Source organism: Suillus plorans, assembly GCF_016647745.1.
Source record: "Suillus plorans strain S12 chromosome Unknown HD556scaffold_28, whole genome shotgun sequence".
In the NCBI taxonomy this organism is placed as follows: Eukaryota; Fungi; Basidiomycota; class Agaricomycetes; order Boletales; family Suillaceae; genus Suillus; species Suillus plorans.
The window spans coordinates 316,891-336,823 of record NW_024537412.1 but is presented as its reverse complement, the minus strand read 5'-3'; the positions used below and the strand labels follow the sequence as shown (position 1 = coordinate 336,823).

Sequence of the window (19,933 nt, the reverse complement as noted above, 5' to 3'; positions counted from 1 at the left end):
ATCCTCGCTGACTCCAAGCTCAGCGAGTATTGTGGTTCAGTCAATTCCATATCAGTCGTGCGTAGCAAAGCAAAGTTCAAGGATTCTTAAATTCATGGAAATGATAAGCTCCAGCTTCAAGAGGGAACGTGAATGAGGCTAATGTTGTATGCAGAAGTATCGGCGTAGGGGTTGAATTGCACCTTTACTTCTGAAGAGTCAATACGCACAATGCCCACTCCATCATGAGCCCCGTGCCCTCGTCATGATACATGACGTCAACCTCATCCACAGTTGGAATTTACGGGCTTCTACCCCTTCTCGGCTTTCTGGGATATGTGCGAGGTGAAGCATATCTTAAATATCCTCTTATGATATGGAGAGGAGGTACATCGATAGTCGTACATGTACCGGCGGTTCAAACAAGTCTCGACTAAGAATCTACAGCAACTTGCAGGTCGTTGAAAGAAAGAATCAGGATTGTCACGACAAGTATCAGTCCCATCAACTACTTCCAGGGTGTGTTTATGTTTATGTCTACAGGTTACATATGTATATCCGCTGCCCCTGGCACGGGGCTTCTGCCGGATGATGGGTACGTTCTCGCCGCGAACTTCCGTCACCCAGTTGCTTCATCCTTCAGCACAACTATTTGGCCAAGCCGATCAGCAGAGCTGCCGATCCGGTGCATCGCTTGGATTGGGTCTAGAAGTTGATGTTGGTGGAGCAGCCTGATCTGCTGTTTTGATCAATCGATGGTGCAGTCAACATTAATGTGGAACATTGATAGACAATTACAACGCATTCAGCTGTAATCAGATCGGCACCATTCTTCCTGCGTGTCGATAAGAGATGCAAGCACACATGTTGCGTTATCCCCCTCTCCTCAAGGATGCCCACTCTCAGTGATCCAAAAACGGCTGACATCGTCGTCATGATCGATGACGTGCCCGCTGGTGTTCACCGTCATGCTCGTGGTGACCTTGAGAGAAGATTACTGAGAAAGCTTGATTTGCGTATGTCCATAATACTGATTTTATATACCTTGAACTTCGTGAGTCTGAGGTTTTTGCAAACTATATTTTGATACTCACTGCACCCTAGATTGACAGGACCAATATTAGGTGCGTGACATACCGCTGTACTTGCGTGAATCTTATGACGTCTACAGCAACGCTCGGTTGCAAGGTTTTGAGAAAGACCTGCACCTCCATGGGGAACAATATGCCACAAGTTTGTCCATCCTATTTGTTGGATACATCACAATGCAAGTGCCAGGGTGAGTTTCGTCATTCATCCACAAACAGCTGAATGTAATTTTTCTTCAGGAATATGTTCCTACACTGGCTGGAAAAGCCTTCTGTCATGCTTCCGTGTTGTATGTTAGCATGGGGTACAATATCAGTATTGTCAGGTTTGTCTACAATGACTGTTCATGAAGATGACTGATTGCTAATCGTACTCAGGGATCACAACGAAGTAAACTTCCTTGTTTTCCATCGTTCAGATCTTGTTTCTGATAGTTTGACTCAAGTTATACTGGGATTGTTGTCGCCCGCTTCTTTCTTGGCCTTGCCGAAGCTCCCTTCTTTCCCGGTGTCATATTTCTTGTATCTAAATGGTACAAGCGAGACGAGGTCGCCTTGAGAATAGCTCTCGTTTCTTGTGGAATTTTTCTCAGCTCTGCATTCGGATCGCTGCTTGCATCTGGTATACTTCACGGCATGCAGGACAAACTTGGTCAAGCTGCATGGAGGCAGGTGGCGATCGTTTCTATCGCTCCTTGGAGCTGAATGATCTGTAGATGGTTATTTTACATTGAAGGCGGCATCACCATCTCGGTTGCGATTTGCGCGATGTTCATACTCCCTGATTTCCCGTACAACACCAGGTGGTTCACCCCGGAGGAAAAAGAACTTGCTATATCTCGCCTTGCAGAAGATGGCCACGATAATGCTGACGAACTTGGAAAGCAGACGGCCATGCAAGGACTGCGGGATGCCGTGTCTGACTGGAAGGTGTGGTTGTTTTCAGTTGCAGCTATGTTCCAGGTAGTGGGGCAGTCTTTCGTCGGTTACTTCCCAACGCTGTGCGCGACACTGGGATATGACACGACTGTAACGCTGTTGCTTTGCGCTCCTCCGTGGGTGTTCGGGGGTATGATCGCATTTTCTCTTGCATGGTTAGTCGATCATTTCTATCAGAAAGTCGCATCTCACGGGGCCCAGGTACTCTGACAAAAAGCAGAAACGTTACAAATGCTTCATGGTCTCCAATGCACTCTGCGTCCTTGCATTCACCATATCGATATTTACGATGAACAAGGCTGCGCGCTATATTTCACTGTAAGTATCGCCATTCGTGGGGCGTCAAGGCTCTTGTACTCAGAAATATACAGGTTCCTGATGACTCAAGTCGTCGGTGGATACTTGGTGCTCTTAGGGTGGATCAGCAACACTTTCGCCAGAGAACCTGCGAAGCGCGCCGTTGCTATTGCTCTGATGAACACACTGGGGCAGACAGGCAATGTGATTGGATCGTCAGTGACATTGTCATCGATCTCTCACTCTCGCTCTTGCTAATTATTCACGACTGCACTCCACATAGGTACGCATGGTCGTCGAACTGGGGCCCGACATATCGTTATTCCTATGCCATCTGCATTGCTACACTTGGAGTGTCGACATGCATGTTTGGTGGTATGTATTTGTATTTGAAGCATTTGAATGAGCAGATTGAGAGGAACGAACGGGACGTAAAGGATATCAATGAGCTTCGGCACCCGATCGGTTTTAGATATCTGGTGTAGTTGAAGAAGATTGCTGAGACTCTGACAGTAACATCGGATGGTTGTTTACCCGTTCAGAGGAGAGTCAGACCTCTGAGTCTTGTTCTTCGCATTAATATTGATAAGACAACATGGAGACAATGGATAGGATGGCAACCCCCTCAAAGGCAAGTATCTATCTGGTGTCGGACATCATTCGTGCTATCGTAAGTGCCGAGTTTCATAGCCATTCGCATCTGCAAATAAGAATGTTCATTCGCTTCCTGAGCTCGTACGTTCAACTCAAGTCCCCGTATGTTTCTTCTGATATCATGTATGCCAGATGTTGTTTCATTGATGATTACCAGATACCAGACCTCGGAACCCAGTCATGGATAGTATCAACAATCTTCATTAGCAACTTGTTGAAAAGAATAACAAGATTACCCATACCCAGCCCATACATTCACTGGCACACAAGGGACTGTATCAGCTCTCTGGCGCGTGCTTGGGGCTGTTAATGTAACAAGATGGCCCCACGAGAGGTTTAAGGCATTTTTGACACGCTCAAAGTGTCCCCTGAAGACCCTGATAATGATGAGTTATCGATCGCATAGTATAGGTATTTGCAAACAATTTATGATTGAGTCCGTACAGCTTGTACAGTACCCCATCAACACTGCAGCATCGACATACGTCCTGGACCGAACAGTGCAGTCACGCTCGCGTCAGGGAAACGATGCGCTAGTGGTGTTGGTGAGGACGAATGATGCAAGAATATATTGGTCTGCCCCAGAACCTGTTTCTCTTTCAAATTTACTTCCATGCGACCAACAAGTTGCATATCTAAGTATCAAAACGAAACTCTGAATAAACACAAACGAATTCGTATCTAGAATCCTCTTCCGTTTCGCATAGTACTGCTAGTTGACACAGACACGCTCCTGGAAATCGATTGAAGTCATAGCGGTTGCTGCATCGGAGTGGGTCACAAGCTCAGCATGATATTCTCGAATGCTTAGGACGAGGCGTGGTCCCAGTATAAACATCTGCGTGAGCATAAGTATTTCAGAGAAACCACTATAAGCTTGAGTCTCTGTGGAATATGAGGACTATGAAAATGATGAATCAGGGTTGCATGCATAGGTCAGAATAGATCGGCGTACCGCTGACATCTTCGGAGAAAGATAACCGATGGACTCTATGCAAGCAAGAGCGACAAAGCTATCACATACAGGACTTGAATTAGCACCAAAAGAATATATTCAGATTATGAGCTCACTTCGCAAAGTAAACAACGTGAGTTTTCATTAAAACCGTGAAACAGTCCGTGATGAATCCTCCTGATGATCGTTGTCGCAGTTCACGCAAGTGTTTTACAGCTACCCAGACTGCGAGAAACAGTGTGAGGACCTCCCATGCCGTGAGGAGCATCCAAGCGATGTAATCCAGAACTCGTAGGCTCCTCTCTCCAAAATCAACAGCGCACTCATAGTTGCCGTAAAGAACGTGTTCCTCTGATATTTGTCAACTAGCCTGAATCTTTTATCCACAATTAATACTTACCCACTACGAAACGGCTCACCATTATTGCGATCATTACTCCGATGGCGATTCTGATAGCCAGGAAGACAACGACGAGGAATGTCAGCACACGTCTGGATTTCTGATACATGACATATAACCGAACGATCATGATGACTTGGCTGATGTTTCAGTCAAGTCCATATCACAAAAATCCATAGCTCACCACCCAACATTATATTTGCGACACCGTTGATATATTCTATTGCATCGATCAACACATGGCCTGACAAATCAAGCAATATGAATTATTAGTCTCGGAGGAGCACACATTTGAAAGAAACTCACAGCTGTGGAAGTCATTATCTTGAACCAACGAGTCTTTCGAGAATATCACTCACCCCTGCATGGCAATGTGTTGGTTGAACGGGAATGATAAGGGTTTACGAAGAATACTCACTATATCTGTCACCGAAATTGTCGGAACATAAACTGTATATCCTTGGTCAGAATAGGCACGATGAATGCGAGGAGACACACCTAGAATGCAGATGCTGGTTGTAAACAATAGCTAATTAGCGCAACGCCGATTGCATAGCCTCCGAAACGTACACGGCATATATCATTCCGATGTAGCGCACCTAGGGTATTTCGAAGTTAGCACCATGACTTGCCAACCACATTTATGTCACGAGGTACATACACCGAGATACATCACGGTCATCAGGGACCAGTGTTGGTTCTGCCGCAAAATAGTTGGACTATTACGTCGTTCGTCCGATACAAGAGTCCACTCACCCAGATTAGTTCAACCTGTAAAATCATCATTAGCGGGATGGTTGCTTCAATAATGGCATCAACCTGACCTCTTGTCCGAATGTGAGTGCTTAAAATACCTAGGTATATCAGTGGTTTTTTGATGCTCGATCCTGCTCACCCCAGTCGTACATTACACAGACAGAGGAGGCAACTGCGAAACCGTGAGCAAGATTAGATCGAGTTTTCATTGTCATAATCCGACTAGCTGTCCACGAACCTACAAAATAGCTGCACATGTCATGTGGATCAAGGAGTGGCCCGGACCACCTGGGATCATCTGAAACTAGCGAGGTCATATTATTGGAGGATGGAAGTGAGCGAGCAGGAGAAACTTGGGAGGACGTATGGAGATGGCCTCTATGTTAGATATACCACCATCAAGTGCTTGGGATGATGCCTCTTCCTGCCTTGGTTGGCATATGAAGTGAAGCAGGCGAGGATTCTATCAATGAGATACTGTAGATCACATGCAGTCCTAACTTAGCGCAATATAATCATCGAAGAAGCTTGAGGCCTCGGATTTCAATGATAACATCGAATTCAGCAATCCCTTCGCCTCGCTGGTCCAATTTACGAAGCACGATAAGTCTCTTAACAAACGACTTGGTTACATTCTATTAGCCTAAAGGTCAGAGATAGACAATGATATCATTAGTAAATGTCACTAACAGACAACTCACCAGTGCACCTTCATCATCAGATCTGCCAGCACACATACCTCAACGCGTAATCCAATAAACCGCTTTCCTCTCCCAAAATCAATCGGATCCCCGGTCCTGGGATTGATCATCGGTCGCTCCATGCGCACTGTAACGCTCATGTTTTCGATGTCTTCATCGGGATACGATGTCACAAAGACTCTCATGCGTAGGTAGCTTTGTTACAGATAAAGTTTCAGTGCATAACGTACTAGATAGATGCAATTGCTCCGACAATTCAAATACTGTCCGTATTGGTGTGGGTAGCTTGTATAGTTTGCGGTGTGCCACCTCAATGCCTAGTGACTGAAAGTTAGCTTCCCGTACTATATGCCTGCGAACCAAATAGAGGGAGGGACGGTTTTTCCTTGGTTACGTGAAATACAAGCGAGTAGTATCCGCACCATTTCCTTTAATTCGTGTACATGCTGGTGAGTACAGATGGGACAAGAAGTACGTTGTTCCCAATTCCCAGTCATTGAAACACGACGTGTATAGTGACGAGGGCAGCCGTACAAAGATTTGGAACAGGAAAGATGAAGAGCGGGTATATAAAGTCAAGGGATCGGCTGTACGAAGAAAGAACGATGAAGAAGGAATGGTAGGAACATGGAACGAAAGCAACAATGAAGGTGTGGTGATGATACACGCTTTAATGAATGTGCGATGACTCCAGTTTAGTGGTTCACAAGTAATGACGAGAATGAATGCACCGTTGAATAAATGCCTGTGAATGAACTTGGGGGAGTGAGTGCCGGTTGGATATTCAGACGCATTTCTTTGAAAGCTGAGGAATTTCACCCATCTATTGAAAGGACTATCCCAAGCCCAAGAGACACAGACCAATATTGATCAGATCAAGGAGCCAAGAAATAGGTATCAGATAGTGCTTTTGTGTATGTCTAGCATCATATCGAGTCTGCTGCAGAGATCGGAGGAGTCGCTGAAACAAACTTCATGCTGGCCGCGCAAGCTTTAGGATGAGTTTGATCACCACGTGATCCAATGTTTGCGTCCGACTACATCCGTCCTTACTACCCTACTACTACCGTACTAGCCTATGTAGTAATCTCCCAAAACCAGACCACACAGAAGCAAGACGGTCATTCCCCTTGAGGTTATCGCGTCGACAGGCAAAATGCAGGCAACCGAGGGGATGACAACCAACTTGAAGGCAAATTTCTGTGTCGGACCTGCAACAAGCTGCAAGACATCGTATCATTCTTATATGCAAATGACGAGCGGCTATGTTCATTCGCTTCGGCTCGCAGGTTCAACTTAAGCTCCCATATATATATTTTCCAATATGTACGTTAGATGTTGTTTCATTGATGATTACCAGATTCCAAAATTTCAGACCTCGAAACCCCATACTCCGAAGCTAGTTTCCCTGATGCGAAAAAACCCGCTATCGGCATTATCATTACTGAATGCTAACAACAGCTAGATGTGTTCACGAGATCTCAGGACTGCAAGCTAGCGATGGATAGTATCATTACTCTTTACCAGCAACTCGTTGAAAAGGGTAAGATTACCCAGTCTATGATACATTCACACAAGAGACCTGCATCAGCTCTCTGGCGCTTGCCAACTGAAGTCTTCTCCCGCATTTTGATGACTGTCTCCCTCAAGATAAGTACTTGTCATCTGCGTCAAAGCTGGCCTCTGTCCTGCTGACAAGAATATGCAGACGATGGAGGGATGTTGCTGTACTAGGCACGCCCATTTTATGGTACAGACTGTTTGTGGACGTCTACGATAGGGACTGGCAACAAACAGTCTTTTAAAAAGAAGAAAAAAGCAATCACAACGCCGTCCTCTCATGAGTTGGAAGTCAAATCCGTCGGAAAAAATACGACCAACCATCGTCAATCAAATCTTGTCGCTCTATATCTGTTTTCCCTCCTCCTACCTCAACGTTCCATTTGTGTCAACAGACCTTATAGTACTTTAGTAACTGACCATACATAATTCTCATCATGATTCACCTTTTGTGCAACGGATCTTCCGACTGCCGCTTACTCTTCGCAGTCTCAAGCTACTGGAGCTGTAGTTCGGCATCAGGTAGCTGTCTTCATTAAACACCATGTGGTTCCACCCGACAAACGTCCACATCGCAGACGAATATCCACTCAGACTTATTTGCTTGCTTGTTCGATGAGCTATCACTCCCCAATTTGCGCATGCTCGAGGCTAGTGAAATATTTCTGTAGCCCTATGAGGAGTTCAAGAAATTTTTGGCGCATTCGAATTGTCCCCCGGAGAATCTGATTAATGTTGGAGTGTGGACGACAGATGCATCGATGAGGAGCGAGTGAAATAATACCATAACTGCACTCATTCCTTCCATGGAAGTAGTAGTGGATCCCAAGCATCCAAATTACCGTGACTCAATACTCGCAAGCACAATGAAATGGCAGACTATAGATCTCATCAATAAGTCAAAAGAGGGTTCTGCTTCAGTGCCTAGGATACAATATACTCCAGCTCAATATTCAATGCTCAGAGGACTCGCAATTAATTTTATCACAGAGATATGACAGCTCCGATACTTTACAATGTAGTATGTACAAGCATGAATTTGCGCTAATACAGGTTATCTACCGGCGCGCACGGCTATAAATGGGCAATACACATATTCCTCGGAGGTAGGAGCGGTGGGATGCGCGTCAACAGTGGCGGCGGGATATGCTAGGGTCGTTGCAGGTGGTATATATAGTATAGTGACGGAGCATCGATATTGCGACGGGGGTGCATCGAACAGTAGCCCTGAGGGTGTGTGCAAGGCCATGATTAGTAAGGTTGGGATACATCGTAATAATTAATGGGCCCATCGGGAATGCATATGATACTTTAATGATGCACTCAAGATGCATTAACTTGAAGGGTGGATTGCAGATGGCCCATCATCGTGACTTAAATCACTGTAATGTTTCATAATGCACTATATATTAGCAGGTATTATGAACATAGTATTACGGTGTCATACCACCCGGTTCAACCATCTTGCGGCATCGTTCATTAGTTTCTTTGTCGCCGGGTGAGGTCTTTTCAGATTGGAACCATGTTCACATACCCAACACTCACCCTTGCATGTTGCCACCACCCTTTAGGAAAATGCATCGGCATGAGTCCCTTGACATGGTATACATTCGTAATAGTGTCAGGACGAGCATCGAAGTTTCCGCCCTATTTCCGTCAAACCGTTGCGACTCGGACGATATCACAGGTGAAGAGCAGGATGTGTCAAACGGCAAATTTATAGTTCATCCACCAAACATATTAATTAATACGGCAACAAGTTGAACTGGATTCATAATCGACGACATACTTCAAATAAGCCGTATGAGTTCTCCGAGTCAGGGAAACCACGTCGCGTTGAACAAGGAAGCTATGCACGTCACGGTGGAAGCCTGCTGAATGACATGCGCCATACACTTGCTGTGCGCGACTCGGAGTTCCCGTTGTAGATGCCTAGCATGAAGAATATTTTTTCTTCTGATCGTGCGCATGATGGGCTAAGGAAAGTCGATCGGTTGGTCGCGGGTAGTGACTACTAACTAGGCAGTTTACCTCAGTGTGTCCTGTCGGCGTGTCTCGTGCCAAGTTGTCGCGGAGCTTCAATTTAAATTTCGCGGGCTGTTGTTATATCGCTGAGCTACCGCACACGATATATTATACAAAGCCAACAGACACAAAATATGGAGACACAAGAATACTTCATACTACATAGTCATCAAAAATTCAATACACGTTGCATCATCTAAGCTCGGCAGTATATACTTCTCAACGTCTGGCCTCTACAGCGCCGAGTATCAAGAACCGCAGACATTCAGGGCTCAGTCCTCGGCCTCTAACATGTCAATGGTCTTCTGAGCAGCGGCCTCTTTCGCAGCCTTCTTGCTTGTCGCCGACGCTTCACCGTATTTCATGTCGTTGACTAGATGAACACGATAAGCAAAATGTACGTCGGAGCACTTATGAAGAACAAACTACGCACTGAAATAAGTGACAGTCCATACAATCGTGTTCTGCGGGCCGCTAGGTGTTTCCTCGTACTTGATGCGAGAAGTGGAGGATACGCCATACTTGGCCTGCATGATGTTGTTGAGATGCATGACAAAATCTGTTCATCATGAATGATCAGCAAAATTTAGGCAGTAGCATGGCTGCCTCGGATGAGAGTGACGCACGGGAACTCATGATGAATGACTTGGGATCTGGACTTGTAAGAGTCTCTGTTGTTGAAGTGAAACTGTGTTCCGCTGGTCAAAAACATGAGGTAGGATGGCTGGTATAAATCCCCTCATGAACTTGTAAGCATCAGTTAGCAGTGCCCGCCAGAACAAGAGTTGCTAATCAAAGGGGGATAAGCCACTAGACGCTGCGCCAAATTTAACAAGCAACAAATGTACAAAAAAGCTTTAGCGTATCGATCACTCACTGGTTTTTGCTAGCGCAACTTGCAGAAGTTCGATGCACCACGCGCGATGGAACCAAAATTGATCATCAAGCTTGCTCCATGTGACACTCGTGAGCCACTCCTATTGGACTAGATGACCGGCCGAAATCCTTGAACCATGGCTTCGGAAGGTTTGACTCTGATACTGCGTTCACTCTCGGATGTATCCACTCCCGGATGTGTCTACTCTCCGAGAGAACACATAATATTGTGATGAGAGAACGGACACGGTGACACAAAGAAGTTCCGATAACGATCCCAAAGCATGTTGTGAACTCATGGATGCTATATTATTGCTAGTAGAGCAAAGACAAGACTTTTGGTTGCTGTGCAAACGCTCCGTTCCTGACGAATAGTAAGAATACTGGAATGTTCTGTGATCTTAACGCGGGGTTGACAGCGGCATATGTGAGGAATGGCGGCAGGTATAGAAAAGGGTAACGTTCAGTGCAAGGATGATTTTTTGAGACCGAACCGGCAATAGTTTGGATAAGCGCGCGTCTATGTGCTGGCTCGTTTTCAGAACAAAGCTTTTCAAGTTGGTCCTCCGGTTTTGCGGGAAGTAAGGTGGGCGTGGAATGCTGTATAGCGGCAGCAGAAGAATCAGATCCGAGTAGCCCCACATACGGTACGCGGCGTGAAGACTTGATACTAAAGACGCATTGAAGTTGTATTGTTTGCGGGTGGAAGTTACAAACAAACAAGCACATGACCTGGCCACGTGACGAATAGAACAGTAAAAGTTAGGGGGCTGATAGGCGAAGACACGTACGGATGATCCATGATCCCCTTAGCTTCCTGCATTTGAATCTCTTGTTGAAGATAGAATCCGAACGCGCGCAACGGTCACAGCAAATCCTCGTGCGACATCCCCGGAATATGGTACTAGGAGCGGAGAACAGATGCTTCCGAGAATTTGCTTTCAATGAAGCTGATGATAAGACGCTCTGCACCGAGAGGAGGCGCTAGAAATATAGAAGATCAATCAAAGTCAATCCGTTCTCCGGGAGTTCGCCGGGCTGACATGGAAAGATTAATGGTCGACACTTTTGAAATTGCGGTGAGCAACTATGAAGTAGAAGAATATTATAAACACCATGCTATGCATGATGAAGTATTCTTACTGGGCCACGGTAATATTGACGTACAGCAACTTGAATAACGCCCGCACTAGGCCGGGAGATACGTATTATCGTCTGTGTAGACGACATACTTCGAGTTGCTACTGCTAGTTTATAAGATGATCGCAGGAATCAAAGACTATGCATACGCACGGCACAGAGTAACACCCAGTCAAATATCAAACCGTGACTCCTGCAGGCCTGAAGATTTGCCGGGCCAAGTTAAATTAACGGTTGCTTGCGACTGTTAGGATCCAAACCTTTTGGTAAATAAACGTACACAGGCTCGGGTCATCACCGTCACGCGCACGTTCTGTTGCAACCGTCGCTTACATGCCTGAACGTGACTGTACACACGAGAATATATACTAGGCGCCGTCACCGGCGTTGACCTTGAATGATGATTACAAAGTGTGCACCAACACCGACGGCTTCTTCACAGAAAGAACGACTCAGATGAAGAATAACAATCTCCTACACAGGTCATCATTGGTACACGGCGATCATATGTATACATGCACCCCATGGTCCGATGGGCTGACGCGTTGATCGACCTACTAGATCCTCATCGTGGCGTTGTCAGGCCGTCTAGTACCTTGACCTTACTGAAATGTAATTTTTTATGCGAGTGATTTTTCAAATGGAACCATAGTGAATGAAGCAGTCCTGTGAACCGAAACTTTAAAAATTAAAACAAAGAGTATCTGATTTGTGAGCGACAGTGGACAGGTTTTGCCATTCATCCGCAGGCAAGGTGATCGGTCGAAAGCTATTTCTGCTCCAACTTTCAAGGTTTGCTGCGTCTCATTCCAAGTAGAACCTTACTGTCCTCGTACTCGGATACCCACGTACTATCGTGACATTGGTCTTCTAACGAGCGTCAACTTTACAATAATATGGCAGTCCATACATTTTACTTCCCCGAGTCCGAGCAGGCAAACGATGAACAAAATCAATACTAGTAAATTATAGTGGTAGCCGCTGGGCACGCATATCCTCGCGACCCTTCATATCAGGAAAGAGTCGCTTACGCGAGAACGATCTCAATGCTTCTACTTGCGTTTCTTGGCAGAGCCTGCGTCCTTCTTCTCGCCTCCTGCAGGCGCAACGGGCGTGCTGTCAGTCTTTTGTTTGTCATCGGGGGTAGAGGTGTCCGTTTTCTTTGCCTGGTGATGATATAGTTCAGTAAGGGAAGCCAGGGAAGATGTAGTACAAACCTTGGCAACAGGTTTCGTTTGCTGCGAGCCAATCAAACCAAATAGAGCAGCAAGCATCCCGAAAAGAGTGAAGACAACACCAGCGAGACCAACACCTGTTTCCGGGTGGGCTTTGATGGCTGATAAGGGGTCCTCCCGAGCAGCGTCAAGGAACTGAGCAATTTTACCACGGATATGGGAGATAGGATCCTCCAAGAAGGGAGGGATGTAGTAGTCGCCCTCATCATCGACCTCCTTCTGAGCAGAGAGAGCTGCCTCAAGATGCTTCTTGACCTCGTAGGTCTCGGCGGCCAGAGACTTCGCGTCGTCAATAGAGTGACCGACATAGATGTTGTTGAACAGGATGTCCTCAGTCATGGTCCAAAGTTCGATACCAACACCCCCCTGAGCGTATCAGTCAAGGTTAATACAAGAGTGATGAAGCTGAAATACGAACGATATTGTTTAGGTGCTTGACTGGCTCTAGATCCTCAAAGAAGTCAGGGTTGGGGATTTTGCGCGGGGCCCACTCGCCGATGTAGGCGGGGTTATCAATCATAGGCGCGTACCACTTGCCCTTGTATGCAGGGTTGGCCTTGTAGGGGCGTTTCCATTCACCGCATCCAGGAGCCTCATCACAAGCCGGGTTGGGGACCGTGGGCGCGATCCAGTCACCATCTTCCTCGTCGTCCCACTCTTCAGGCTTCTCGGCATCTGGATCAGGAATGTTCGCGGGTGCATCGTCCAACCAGCCCTCGGGCTTCACAGCATCCTCATCCAAAATTTCGTAAGGCTCAGTCTCATCCCAGTCCGCGGGCTGTGCATTAAAATGAGCGCCTTGGCTCGACTTTACAAAGGGTAAGCGCACCTTTACAGCGTCGGGGTCACTAATCCTCTTCTCATTAACCCAGTCTTCAGGCTTCTTATCTTCGGGGTCGTCAATCTCCTTCGCAGGGTTGACAGGGGGAGTGAAGTCCTCAAGAAGGTTGCCCGAGCTCTGACTTTCTCCGTTGAAAAGTACGTCATACGTGTTATCAGGGCTAAGTCCACGCATCAGTTTCGGTCAGATAATGATTGTAAACGAAACTTACTTGACAATGAGGGTGTAAAGGTTGGTGTTCTTGCCAAAGGTGGGTTTCGGAGGCGAAGAAAGGTGCTTCTCCTCGAATTCACCAGTGACTGGGTTCTGATGGCGGAAGATGAAGTGCAGCTACATCACAGAAAACATTGTCAGAACGAAATGACAAGTGAACAACGAATGTTTTACCTTGGTGCCAGGGCAAGTGTTGTCAGGTCCGAACATCACAACCCAAGGGGTGGTATCTGAGAATTCCTTCCCGCTGGTCTGGAAGCCATCCTCAAGAAGTTTAATGTAACCACCACCACAGTTCCCGCCCTTCTGGTACTTGACCTCGTACTGAACGACAAGGGGCTTGTCCTTGAAGTCAACAGGGGTGGCAAAAGGTGCAGAGATAGCGTGGTGAGCAGCCTTGGACTTGGCGACCAGGCCCTTCTCGCCCTCAATGAGGGGTGTCTCGGGTTCCTCGACCTCCCATTTACCGACGTAGGAGAATATCTCACCGCCGACTGGTGTCTTCTTGGTTGCCTCCGAAGGTGTCCAGCGTTCAGAATAGTCGTCAGTGAATTGCTCAATGAAAGGAGCTTGAATCTCTGTTGCCTACAAAGAAAGAGTCAGTCGACACAAGTTCAGACTAGCGGGTTACACGTATGGCGTCATGAACACGCGTGCATGAACGAACCTTGAATACAGGTTTGGAGTCCTCCGACGCTGACGCGCTTGCTGCAGCTACAACGAGGATAACGGAAAGCGCTACGCTTCGCATTTTAAGAATACGAAGGACCAGAGACGGTAGAAAATCGAAAACGAGCGATGACGGTATGAAATGTGGCCAAGTACAAAACATCAGCACGCTCTTATCCTTCCCGGCTAACTCCTGCCACGTATGCTCTCCCACGCCCGACATTCCTTGACCTTCCAATTACTCGCGCTCAACTCGCGTCAGCTGAAATTCATTTTCACTCGAATGCGCATAACAAGATCGATCATATACTACGTTACATATGCGACACAGGTACACTACCCAAGTAGATCAGCATGCCCAGACGCAGATAGCGCCAACTATTTACATCCATCAGCAAACATAAATTTCAATCTCATAACAAGGAACACTCACCACAAACTCATCATCCAAGTACTTGGACACGGCAATCTGATCACCCAGACCCTTGCGCCGCCGCGTCTTCAACACGAGATCCCGAGCTAATGCTTGTCCTGATGCAGGCTCTAATGGCCGAAGTTTGATGCTCGTGTCAGTGGGATCACCTGCACGCAATTAATATAGCTGTTTTGATAGGGGACTGTGCATGCATTTACCAGGAACTATCGACCAGTGGTCGAACACCTGCAAGCAGAACGCCTGACCTTGCGTGGCAGTTCGAAGGTCGGCCTCGAACCCATTTGCGTCTATCACAGGAATCAAGGCTTTGACCGTATATAACGGCGAGCCGGCCTTGGGGATGTCTTGCGTAACATGCCCCCGGCGTCGGGCTAGAACAGTGTATACGGCTGATATACAGTCAGCTGGTGCCTGCACTTCAACGTAGTAAATCGGCTCCATGAGGCGTGGCGTGGCCTATTAACCCATTAACAACCACAGCGATGCAATTGATAGGAGCCTCACCATCAAAAACGATGAGTAGCACACACGACGTGCAGTAGGGACAATCTGTCCACCACCACGGAAGATTGGCTCTTGAGCTAGGCTTGCATCCAGTATCCGGAACTTCACATTACGCATAGCTGTTACGATGAATTTTGTGAGAGTATGATAAGTCATGCCACAACCGATACGTACGTTCATCGCACAAAGGACCCTCGCGAGCTCCCCACTGGAAGCCTTGCTTGATATGTTCCTTCACAGTTCCAAGCAATTTTTTATCAACCTGCATTCCAACAATGAGAAAAAATGAAGTAGTAGGAGGCTAGTAGACCTGACCTGAGAGGGCAAGGTATCATCGAGTAAAATGTTCGGCCCGCTATCATCGGGACCGAACGCCCATATTGACCTTGATGCCAACAAATCCCATTGGTATTTATCCTGAAAGAATGTACCACGTTCCTTCGGGGTCATCCGCATGGTGACCCTCCCCCGTTCAATATCTTCGGCAATACCTCTTTCCAAAGGCTCCGCGATCATGGTAAGTTTGTTCCTGTAGTTTTCATCAGAGAGGAAATAAAGTCATCTATACTGATACTTACTTCTTATTTGGCGTATCCGCATAGCATTTTAGTGCACTCGTCTCCAATACAGTTTCACAGAATTTGGTGACTGGATCCGACACCTTGATCTCGATCTCAGCAAATAGTCTCCGAAGGTCATGCATGACACAATCCAGATACAATTCGCCTGTACCGATGAGCACGTGTTCACCACTTTCCTCAACTTTCGTGGCAGCGAGAGGGTAGCTCTTGTTGATGCTTCGTAGGCCAGACAACATCTTGGGTAGCTCAGACGGCGCTATTGGTTCGATGGCAATTTTAAGCACTGACTCTGTCATGTGCTTAATGGGCCGGAAAATGTAGAGATCATCATCGATGGATGGGTCAGCGAGAGTGGCGGTCTTGGAAATGGACGCGTCGACTCCTGCGATGAGGACGAGGTTGCCTGCGGGAACCTCGTCGGCCGGGATAAAGTATCTAGAGGCAAAGGCTTACTCAATTAGAGCGACCAAATGCAAGAAGCTTACCGAGCTTCGCTTATCCATATGTCTTCCACGGTAGCCCTCGCCATGTCTTCCTCATCTTCTGGTGAGTATCCCTCACCAAGTACTTTGATCGGTGTGCCCTTCCTAAGGGTGCCACTCATGACGCGACCGAAGGCCCTAAATGACTGGGCATCTGTTGTATGATACAACTTCGAGATTTGGACCATTACGGGCGCTTCAGTATCGCAAGCTTTCATTGCTACAGCGATATCAGACATCTGTGAGCCAGTGTATGTCCGCTCGACCTATACCAGACTCAATTCAACTAATTAAAAGTACTGGAAAACCCATACCTTGCTGGCTGCTCCTTGCAAAGGTGACGGAATATGCTCCACAATCATGTCAACTAGTCCAGTGGCAGGTCCAAAGAACTGGTCCAAAATAGCCTTCAGCAGAGGCCTCACATCCATCTTGTACATCACTGGCTTTAGAGATATGTTCAACGATGCAAGGGTACTTTTCAGGTCTTCCGTGTCCTCGCTCAGCACGTGACTGTAGAGCTTATACAGGGGATCAAGGATGAAGTGCACGAATGTGCGGGATTGCTCGGGGTCCGCAGCTTTCCTGGTGAACTTCCGCGTCTCTGCATTAAAGTATATATCGCCCCAAAGGCGGTCGGCGAATGCTGTAACGTCAAGGGAACCAAAAGTGTCCGCATACATTTGGGCGAAGGAACGAAGAGTGAAGCACCAACTCATATCGGTACTGGCGAACACGACATTTCCATTTTCAGGACTGAGTCGTAGTTCCGGGTCTGGATCAATCCCACTGTGAAGACTTTTGAGTCAACGAGAATTGACAAATATATGGTAGGTATAGACCTGATAAAGGTATTGATTTCTTCAATTGTATGCTTGATTTTGTAGTAGGCGTCTGCAGGTTTGATACGTAATTCGAGGATAAGCCTGTCGATTTTGTTCACAACAAGGGTGGTTTTGATGCCCTCTTGCAGAGCATGTCGAATGATTGCTTCGGTATTGACCATCATCTGTTTCAACGGTTCAATTTGTTAATGCGTTGTTTTGCATAGCGCGAATAGAGTTACTGACACCTTCAACAACATCTACAACCAGTAGTATTCCATCAACAAGACGCATTGCAGAAGCAACTTCGTCAACAAAATTCACGTGTCCTGGAGTATCAACAAGGTGCACCAGATGTGACTTGCCACTTGTCGTGGATAGGACGAGAGACATCGGTGAAGACTTGATAGAAATTTCTCGTTCTCGCGACAAAACATGAATATCCGTATATCTTGTCTGGGTGAACGAAACATGAGCCGTTGTAACCCAGAGAACTTAACTCACAAACCGGTTTATCCGCATCCCACGCGAGTTTATGCGTCTCAAAAACCAGCATATCCATGAGCGCGGTCTTTCCGTGATGCAAGTGGCCCACCACAGCGACGTTGCGAATCATCTCCGGGAATGACATCATATTCAGCAAAAAACTACATCTCTGTTGAGTGTAAGCCTGGTAAATCCTCAAGAAGTGCGCACCCCTTGTCAAATCGCGTCTGTGGCATGTCCTTCTCCTCCACCGTCCATTTCCGCACTTTGATAGGAGCAACAATGGGTTCGGAAAGCGGTTGAGCATCTTCTTCCTGGACAAGAGTCTCTACGTCTGGACCGTAAACATCCTCTGCTGATGGATAGTATTGCTTGTCCTCATGCAGAACAACAGCATTATGGACGGGCTCTAGAATGTTCCATGAGATACATACAGAGAATATGCTTCGTCACAGACCATCGATCTCCATCAGTGCACCCTCTGCAGGCGGCATAGGCTCGTCATCGTATCCCTCCAATGTCGCGGGCTGCTGTTGGGGTACCTGACGAAAGTTCTGCTGCAGAGTTTCTTCCTCCTCTTCATCCGAGACCAAGTCCGCGCCAATATAGTTTCCAAACTCATCATAATCCTCGAAGGAAGCCATGGTAGAGGTATGAGTTTAATGCCTATGACGGGGTCGACGTTCAACGAACGCGTTCAAGTGAGAATAAATTTGGAACTCCGGTCCAGCTCTAAACTTGCTGAATGAGTTGAGGCTCGACTCTGTCATGGAGAGCTGAGCTCGCACTGTCACTACCAAAATGTCTACTCTGCCAGACGATACACTACGAAAGGTGTGTATACAGTGAACATTTCGTGTGTACCATCAGACTACTTGACTGGCCATTCGGTAGATCTTGGTCCAGATTCAACAGACCGCCGTTCAGTCACAGCGTGCTCTCAATATTTCTCGACAGCAATCTGCCTCGAAAGACCGAGAGCGAAGAATTCTCCAGCTCACCATTGATGAGATCCAAGGCATCGAAGGAGATGTCAACTTGTACAAGGGCGTTGGCAAAATGTGCGTTTCGATGGGTCCTACCTACAGCAAGATCAATGATCAATTTGTTATTAAGGTTCATGATGGTCCCCCGGAAAACGATGGAGCAGGAATTCAAAAGCCAAGAGAAGGAGTTAACAGATGATATTAATAGTTTGAACAAGAAGGTAAAGTGCTCAGTGATAATGTAAGTGTTGAGTTGACCATATGATGTGTCAGGCAAAATATCTTGAGAAGCAATTTAACGACGCACAATCTCAGCTGCGCGACATTGTACGTCTCATTATTTGCTCAGCAGTCACATTAGTATTTACTTGTTAATTTTGTATTCAGTTCCACCATAGCCCGAAGCAATGAGACATAATGTAACAGTAATCCAGCACCCACTACTGTAATACCAACGGGTCCAACTGTACAACGTGACACATGATATGAGTTCCGCAAGTGGCTGAGCGCTCGATAGTCGTGCTTTATGTATCGGCATCACCAGAATTCACCGCCCAAGTTTCTTCCGCCTTGGTCTCCCCTGGGCGGACCATAGACAAAGGAAGTCATTTCATCTTTCATTATCACTTACTTCCTGATGATACGAAAACGGGTGGATTGTGGTTAGGTAGATCCCTGAGGGCCATGCTATGAACGAACTAGTCGAGGGGACCAAGACAATAAACCAGTTCAACAAAACACGCCATGGATCCTTGTATAATCACCAATATGACCCCCAAGGCCTTGCGGTAACATGAAGATTGGTAGGTGATGCGTGACACTGAATTATGCCGCAGTAATAAGCACTGAGATGCTTTGCGTCCAAGCTTGATGGCAGACCGCTCCGGCATCAGCTGGGTGGGAATGACCAAATACCTTGGGAATAAATGAACATCGAAGTTTCCAAGCATGGTGTCCCTGGTCATCATGCTGGTAATGAGTTTCTTTCCTCAAGTAAGATATCTGCGGCATAGGACGTCACAAAGGAAGGTCACTCATAGTCTGCTCGGCCGACGTAGGTATCATTTTTGCATCAGCAAACAAGTATGAGGGCTTGGACAAATGCTGGTATTCTCATCGGCATTCAAACTAGCTTCTCTGGACTTTCTTTAACACAGTGCGGCAAAGGTACATTCAGGTCTCTTCCTCGCGCTGGATGTATAAAATGCCCCTTCGTATCTGTTGCTGCTTTGCCATTCTAGGTCACGTCGCTACACTAGTGCGTTTTGGGCCAACTTCTTATACCTGATTCTGATTGGCCGGTACC

The 19,933-nt window shown here is 46.8% G+C and overlaps 5 protein-coding genes across 5 annotated transcripts; 2 read left to right on the top strand and 3 right to left on the bottom strand.

Moving 5' to 3' along the window:
• The first annotated feature begins 450 nt into the window (after positions 1-450).
• HD556DRAFT_1372651 (major facilitator superfamily domain-containing protein) lies at positions 451-3,059 on the top strand. Its single transcript, XM_041302991.1, has 13 exons — positions 451-574; positions 623-737; positions 789-1,033; positions 1,084-1,103; positions 1,151-1,258; positions 1,308-1,393; positions 1,446-1,458; positions 1,514-1,735; positions 1,784-2,161; positions 2,208-2,324; positions 2,378-2,518; positions 2,587-2,934; positions 2,994-3,059. The coding sequence occupies exons 3-12, from the start codon at positions 872-874 to the stop codon at positions 2,786-2,788; spliced, it is 1,449 nt and encodes a 482-aa protein (XP_041160242.1). The 5' UTR covers positions 451-574; positions 623-737; positions 789-871; the 3' UTR covers positions 2,789-2,934; positions 2,994-3,059.
• A 575-nt stretch (positions 3,060-3,634) lies between these two features.
• On the bottom strand, positions 3,635-5,341 carry HD556DRAFT_1372645 (uncharacterized protein). Its single transcript, XM_041302990.1, has 12 exons — positions 5,307-5,341; positions 5,137-5,240; positions 5,069-5,083; positions 4,974-5,012; positions 4,883-4,911; positions 4,811-4,824; positions 4,730-4,762; positions 4,497-4,556; positions 4,313-4,447; positions 4,029-4,263; positions 3,913-3,970; positions 3,635-3,858 (listed from the first exon to the last, which is right to left on the bottom strand). Exons 4-12 carry the CDS (start codon positions 4,992-4,994, stop codon positions 3,670-3,672), a joined length of 774 nt encoding a protein of 257 aa, XP_041160241.1. The 5' UTR covers positions 4,995-5,012; positions 5,069-5,083; positions 5,137-5,240; positions 5,307-5,341; the 3' UTR covers positions 3,635-3,669.
• A 4,285-nt stretch (positions 5,342-9,626) lies between these two features.
• On the bottom strand, positions 9,627-9,990 carry HD556DRAFT_1443312 (uncharacterized protein; the record flags this gene model as incomplete). The annotated part of the gene is made up of 3 exons (XM_041306586.1): positions 9,627-9,727; positions 9,788-9,913; positions 9,981-9,990. 3 exons carry the CDS (start codon positions 9,988-9,990, stop codon positions 9,627-9,629), a joined length of 237 nt encoding a protein of 78 aa, XP_041160240.1.
• A 2,432-nt stretch (positions 9,991-12,422) lies between these two features.
• Positions 12,423-18,285, bottom strand: HD556DRAFT_1237459 (Calreticulin family-domain-containing protein; the record flags this gene model as incomplete). The annotated part of the gene is made up of 20 exons (XM_041297898.1): positions 12,423-12,536; positions 12,588-12,971; positions 13,024-13,383; positions 13,435-13,606; positions 13,658-13,776; positions 13,834-14,244; positions 14,327-14,397; positions 14,758-14,910; positions 14,962-15,220; positions 15,269-15,387; positions 15,443-15,530; positions 15,584-15,797; positions 15,847-16,284; positions 16,335-16,597; positions 16,646-17,120; positions 17,174-17,340; positions 17,402-17,611; positions 17,664-17,802; positions 17,852-18,050; positions 18,099-18,285. The coding sequence occupies 20 exons, from the start codon at positions 18,283-18,285 to the stop codon at positions 12,423-12,425; spliced, it is 4,542 nt and encodes a 1,513-aa protein (XP_041160239.1).
• Positions 18,286-18,341: 56 nt separating this feature from the next.
• Positions 18,342-19,535, top strand: HD556DRAFT_1372620 (Prefoldin). The gene is made up of 5 exons (XM_041302989.1): positions 18,342-18,475; positions 18,536-18,702; positions 18,758-18,848; positions 18,901-18,954; positions 19,015-19,535. The coding sequence occupies exons 1-5, from the start codon at positions 18,443-18,445 to the stop codon at positions 19,036-19,038; spliced, it is 369 nt and encodes a 122-aa protein (XP_041160238.1). The 5' UTR covers positions 18,342-18,442; the 3' UTR covers positions 19,039-19,535.
• The last annotated feature ends 398 nt before the right edge of the window (positions 19,536-19,933 follow it).

What these genes read in the sequence shown, in the direction of transcription:
- HD556DRAFT_1372651 (XM_041302991.1), top strand. Translation starts at nt 872, where the DNA reads ATGCCCACTCTCAGTGATCCAAAAACGGCTGACATCGTCGTCATGATC. An exon ending in ATTGACAGGACCAATATTAG is followed by an intron (nt 1,104 to 1,150) that starts GTGCGTGACATA and finishes TGACGTCTACAG; the next exon opens with CAACGCTCGGTTGCAAGGTT. An exon ending in ACAGGCAATGTGATTGGATC is followed by an intron (nt 2,519 to 2,586) that starts GTCAGTGACATT and finishes CACTCCACATAG; the next exon opens with GTACGCATGGTCGTCGAACT.
- HD556DRAFT_1372645 (XM_041302990.1), bottom strand. Translation starts at nt 4,994, where the DNA reads ATGACCGTGATGTATCTCGGT. An exon ending in AATTTCGGTGACAGATATAG is followed by an intron (nt 4,557 to 4,729) that starts TGAGTATTCTTC and finishes TTGATTTGTCAG; the next exon opens with GCCATGTGTTGATCGATGCA. An exon ending in CACGTTGTTTACTTTGCGAA is followed by an intron (nt 3,971 to 4,028) that starts GTGAGCTCATAA and finishes TGTATGTGATAG; the next exon opens with CTTTGTCGCTCTTGCTTGCA.
- HD556DRAFT_1372620 (XM_041302989.1), top strand. Translation starts at nt 18,443, where the DNA reads ATGTCTACTCTGCCAGACGATACACTACGAAAG. An exon ending in CAGACGATACACTACGAAAG is followed by an intron (nt 18,476 to 18,535) that starts GTGTGTATACAG and finishes GCCATTCGGTAG; the next exon opens with ATCTTGGTCCAGATTCAACA. An exon ending in TTAATAGTTTGAACAAGAAG is followed by an intron (nt 18,849 to 18,900) that starts GTAAAGTGCTCA and finishes ATGATGTGTCAG; the next exon opens with GCAAAATATCTTGAGAAGCA.